Below are 5,495 nucleotides of genomic sequence, written 5' to 3'. Positions count from 1 at the left end.
ATATATAAAACTTTCGATGCCTAGCTGCTATGCCAACAGAAGTAGGCACAAGGGCTGGGATACTGCCAGGTTGTCCAAGCATAGGTGGAAGCAGTCGAGATGTTCAGGTTGGGTTGGAACGATGGACCTTCCGGTCCGTAAGCTGGCGCCATAACCCCTGCGCTATCCCGAGCCGCTGGGTCTCATCTAATGAGTAAACTCTACCACTCGGTGAAACAGTCATACCTGAGTGAACCCACTCTGAATTCGGAAATGGTTTTGTTGTGGAGGTTACAATCGTGCTTCAGCGCAGCCTTGTTTACTTTTTTTATCATCACGACACCATGGATTTTCACAATGATTCACACCTTAAAAAGGTTTCTCAGATTCAAGTTTACCATCGAAATTATGAGACTTTCCACCCTCACTTGCAACGTATACATTTGCAAGCCATACATTTCAAGTATATCAATAGGTTGCCTGATGCAGTGTGATTGATTCGCTCACTCACTCTGTGGCACGCACCGTCTAAATTTCCGACACAAAAGTCTACAATAAACTCCACTTCGAACGCTTCGCAACACTGGAGGCAGCCTCTGCATGCTCATACTCTATGGTCCCTCACCTGGCTCTTATTGTTGTCAAAGGAGTCCTGTGGAGTTGGACTTGTAGACCTGCCATGTAACCATCTTTTCGGGTCCTTCTAGTTTTCAAGTATTATTCTCTGATTTAGGTGATCTTTCAAGTATATCAATAGGTTGCCTGATGCAGTGTGATTGATTCGCTCACTCACTCTGTGGCACGTACCGTCTAAATTTCCGACACAAAAGTCTACAATAAACTCCACTTCGAACGCTTCGCAACACTGGAGGCAGCCTCTGCATGCTCATACTCTATGGTCCCTCACCTGGCTCTTATTGTTGTCAAAGGAGTCCTGTGGAGTTGGACTTGTAGACCTGCCATGTAACCATCTTTTCGGGTCCTTCTAGTTTTCAAGTATTATTCTCTGATTCAGGTGATCAGCGGTCTGTCGTTCGCCTGCCGTGCCAGAGATAGTGTGTTCGACTCCAAACGTCTGACCCGCGTGTTGCTCACTGCAGAGGGGTGTCAAGTGGTAATAGACAGCTGTGCAGTAATTTAAATTTTCAGAATTGGCCAACTTTGTTCTGAAGACGAAGTTCAGAATTCAAACCCACGTCCAAGAAAAACCCCAACAAAGTTAGGTCACTCTCCTGGAGAGACCAACAAACTGCTTTTTTGGGCATTATCTCCACTAAAAAAGAGTACTCTGTTTAACAAATAGAAAACGGGCAGTGACATAGGATACCATCTTGTTTGGACAACAGAAATGCTTTTGTAGCTTGTAGCTAAGTAAGAGATTTACAGAAACCAGGTATCCGAACTCCGTGCTACTTACCGTGAACGATTCTGTAACTCAAGGACACAGGAAATCGCTTCTTGATCTGATTTTTTTGCCCACAGGCACATCCCTGCGGATAAGGACAGCAACGCCAACCACCACTTTCTCACGCTGTTCTTTTCCAACTTTGAACTGGTGAATAACAAACAATTTTTTGTCCTTATTCAGCACCATAGTCATCGAAGCTACCTTGGCATAACGTGTCTCGTTCAGCTGAGCACGCGGACTACAGACTATATACTGGACGCATTAGCTCTACGTGACCATTTGCACAAACTGAATGTGATCTTCACTGACCCTGATGTGGTTAAGGTAAGCCTGACGTTCCACGTTTCTCATCCCATCATGATTTGACTTTTGGCACGTCGTTTGTTTGAGCTGACATTTGCCCACTGAGCTTTGTTTCGGCTGGTGCAATTCCTCTTGACACGTCGGTCGCAGGCGTTTTTCTTCAAGCTTTTCAGTTTCTGAAAATGTTCCAACTCCAACCAACCATGAACCATAAGAGTTTGTTCTCTAATCATTTCATATTTCCTTAACAATTTGGACACCTGGGAAGTGCAACGTAGCCCACGTCCCGACACGACTGCGTCCGTACACGACTGCGGAAATAATCGATTGCAGTCAGCCACTATCCTCTCGACTTCTAATATTCGCCTGGACGCTCTGGAGGATCTCATTGATGGTGAGAAATAATCGATTCCAGTCAGCCACTATTCTCTCGACTTCTAGTATTCGCCCGGACGCTCTGGAGGATCTCATTGATGGTGACGAATTAGATTGGATTTACCGAAAGGATACCACAACCTGTCTATTCGCTTTGACTTTTTCTCAACCAGTGTACAGTTCTAGGACGCTTTTGGCATTCGTCCTTAACAGATGTGCCACTGTTATTTGATTTATACAACACCTAGATTTGTCACATGAAATGTATGAATAAACCTGATCCATCCCCTTGTTAGTAAGGAGAAATTTTGGCGACTGGAGCCAAGTGGTCCATGTTACTAGTACCTACCTCCGCTTGCGTTCCGGCGGGTTGAGCCTGCTGTATAGATGCGGTAATCCGTCGATTGAGATACAGGACGCTTGCACAGAGGTCTCACGATCCAGGACGCCTAACCTCTCTGAGGAGTGACGAGGTCAATTTTGCCAATATCTCCAGAACTAATTAACTCGGAATCTTCGAAAAATCCCAAATGACTCATTGAACCAAAAGGCATGCAGTTTAGGATGAGACACAGGGCTGTCGGTATTATTATATCCAGTGAAATATTCTTCTCGTCGCACTTGAACACTGTCCGCCTCTGACTTTCAGGTCTTTCATGGATCAGATATGGATCTCATGTGGCTTCAGAGGGATTTCAGCGTCTATGTTATCAACTTGTTTGACACCGGGCTGGCGGCCCGAGCACTACAGCTGGGACGCTTTTCTCTTAGCTTTCTTCTGCTGCGGTATGCCAATTTTCGCGCAAATAAGAAATATCAACTGGCCGACTGGCGAATCAGGTACGAATACTTTTTGGTCTTCCCGGCTGTCGACTTTTCAAGCGATGTTAATGGAGGTTTCATACTAAATATTCAATTAAAAACAGCTAATGAATGACACCTACACAGTAGAGTTAACCATACATTGAGTTTAAGGCCCTGGTCATCCACGTAATTGTGACCGACTAACAGAATTTCTGCTCCTGTGCAATGAAATACTACGGTGTAGCTAGCCTCCAGAGCAATTTTCTGGTTCTTGGGAGGGAGTGCACTCTTACGCTAAAATGGATCGGGACAAGGACCGCGTCCTCTCCATGTGAAAGGTTGCTCTGGTCAAGGCTCCACTGTGAACTCTTATTACTATGGGGAACGCTTTTCACAGATGTAGCCAGTTGTACTGGTCTACATACTCCCTAAAAAGCGTCCATGACCTATGAATTTAGTTCTGACAAGAGACTCAACTGATTCCAGCTGGATCTCTTGTTTCTGACGGTCCGCTTCAACTGAATGTGGTGTACCAAGCCGCTTAATGTTTCAGTTGGTACGGCATTCGATATATGACAGTACCTTGTCTGAACGCAGCGCACTACCCTTAAGTTCGTGGGAGACTTCGTTAGCCCAGTCGAAGAGCTTTAAGCAACCTTATGAGTAGTGTATTACGTTTGGGCTATTTTTAAAGCTTACTTTGTCGGTGCATGGGTTTTTCGCACTCTAACGGTGTGGGTCTTCACAACAACACATCTTTTTCAATATAAAATCCTAAACATAACGAACTGCTTTTAGGGCTCGCGGAAAATTCTAGCTATCGTAAACGAGACTTTCAGTTCGATTCAGCTGAGTCTCCCGTTAAGACGAAATTAGCTTGTGAATGGGAGTATTTGGCAAAGTAACAAGATGTGGGTTCAGAATTGTTACGCCCGTGCGTACTTGGGTCACCCTCGTGATGACTTGATGCATTTGTTCGATGATCCAGTGCCAGTTTTATCCAGTCGCGTCTTTTCCAAGCTGTTCTCTGAAGCGCTGCGCGTAAAAATCGCTTGCTGTCCAGAGTAGGCTCTCGTCACACTGCCTTCACCACTATTTGACACGTGTCCATGACTGCATTTTACGGACAATGCTGGGCCATGGTAAGCATTGATGTATGCGGACCTTTGAAATTAATCTAACTGTATGCGAAGAGTATATTCACATGGATATTGACCCATGTGATTATCCTGGAGCTCAGCGGTATGTCAGTATCGATCGTGGAAGACTTCCAGGATGCCCGGATTGTCAAATCAGTTCTGTGTGCTTGCTTTGTGATTGTACCTGTTCCACAGTCTGGTTTTTTCATCTTCTTGTTTTTGGCACGCGCTTGACTGTGATGAGGAACGATGGTTGACTCAAACCACTCACTTCTCAATGGGATACTCTGTAGTGAGTATGCAGTGAAACAGTAGCCCAAAGTACCAGGTGAGCCTTAAGTATGTTGGCTAGATAATTCGAGATACCTGCCAGAGATGCATCTGATGACTCGAAATAGCATCCCTCAGTATGAGGTTGCAACCCATTCCGAGTCCGACGACTGAAAGTTTCATCCCTTGTCTTAGCTCAGTTCACTTTTATTCTTGGCGGCTGAGGTGAAAAACCAAGAGACGAAAGCACGCGATGTTTTTCCGAACTAATATCATCTGTGGTATCCGCGTGACATAAGCATATATGTCACTTCTGTGTGGTCAGTTATTCTTTACACGTAAACTCCCCCCAGTCTCCTGTCTCTGATACATTCAAACGTTTGCTCTCACTTGATAGACAAACTACTAAAGTAACGTCATGACTTAATGGGGTGCGTTATCAAAAAAATGGGTTCGGCAGACTCCTAAGCGCAGTCATTTGACGGGACAAACTTAGGTGTTTTGAAATATGTTATGTAACTTTCCGTCCATCGTCCATATCTGCCTGTACTTCTCACGAGACAAGAAACTGATAGAAGAAGACCAGCTAAAAGTCAGGGAATGGCACTGAGTCTGAGTCTGAAAAGGTAACACCAAACTGGTCCTAGATGGCGCCTAACCATCCCTAGATGGGGCCCATAGGTTAACGAGATTGCCTGGATTATGACACTCGTCGATTTAGTGCTGAACAGAGTCCATTGTGATTTCTTACCCTTACTTTCCCTTTACTTGGTCACTTCCATGTTATACGACATACTGTTCCTTTACAGTCTGGTAATTTTGTTCTATCCATTTCGCACCCATTCAGACCTCTGCCTGACGAGTTAATTGAATATGCACGCACAGACACCCATTACTTGCTTCATGTGTCTGCTGTCATGTGCCAGGAGCTGCAAGATCGCGGCCTTTTGGAAGTCGTTTTGGAAGGAGGGAGACAGTTATGCCTGAAGGTTAGTTTTATAGTTTTCCAAACCTACTGGTCGACGGGTCTTCAGAGATGTGCAGATGCCATCCAGCGTCTGTCTTTAAAAATGGCGAAAAGATGCTATGCGAAAACCATTGTTGCATTAGGCTGGTGATCATAGCATCTAAGATGCTTCCTGGCATCATTTTTCACAAGTTAAACGATTGTATGGAGAGAGATTCGTGAAAATCAAGCTGGCTTTCTCTGTGGTCGA

The 5,495-nt window shown here is 44.9% G+C and overlaps 1 protein-coding gene across 1 annotated transcript in view; it reads left to right on the top strand.

The window, feature by feature from the left end:
- The window catches only part of T265_03970 (hypothetical protein), a gene marked incomplete at both ends in the record, with an annotated part of 31,186 nt that overhangs the window by 2,150 nt on the left and 23,541 nt on the right, over positions 1–5,495 (top strand). The window contains 3 exons of the mRNA XM_009168577.1: positions 1,568–1,711; positions 2,715–2,905; positions 5,126–5,267. Coding sequence (XP_009166841.1) covers positions 1,568–1,711; positions 2,715–2,905; positions 5,126–5,267 — 477 coding nt within the window. The remainder of the gene's footprint in view (positions 1–1,567; positions 1,712–2,714; positions 2,906–5,125; positions 5,268–5,495) is intronic.

This window comes from Opisthorchis viverrini (assembly GCF_000715545.1).
Source record: "Opisthorchis viverrini unplaced genomic scaffold opera_v5_61, whole genome shotgun sequence".
Lineage (NCBI taxonomy): Eukaryota > Metazoa > Platyhelminthes > Trematoda > Opisthorchiida > Opisthorchiidae > Opisthorchis > Opisthorchis viverrini.
The sequence above is the reverse complement of the archived record's forward strand: the minus strand, read 5'-3'. Positions and strand labels throughout refer to the sequence as shown.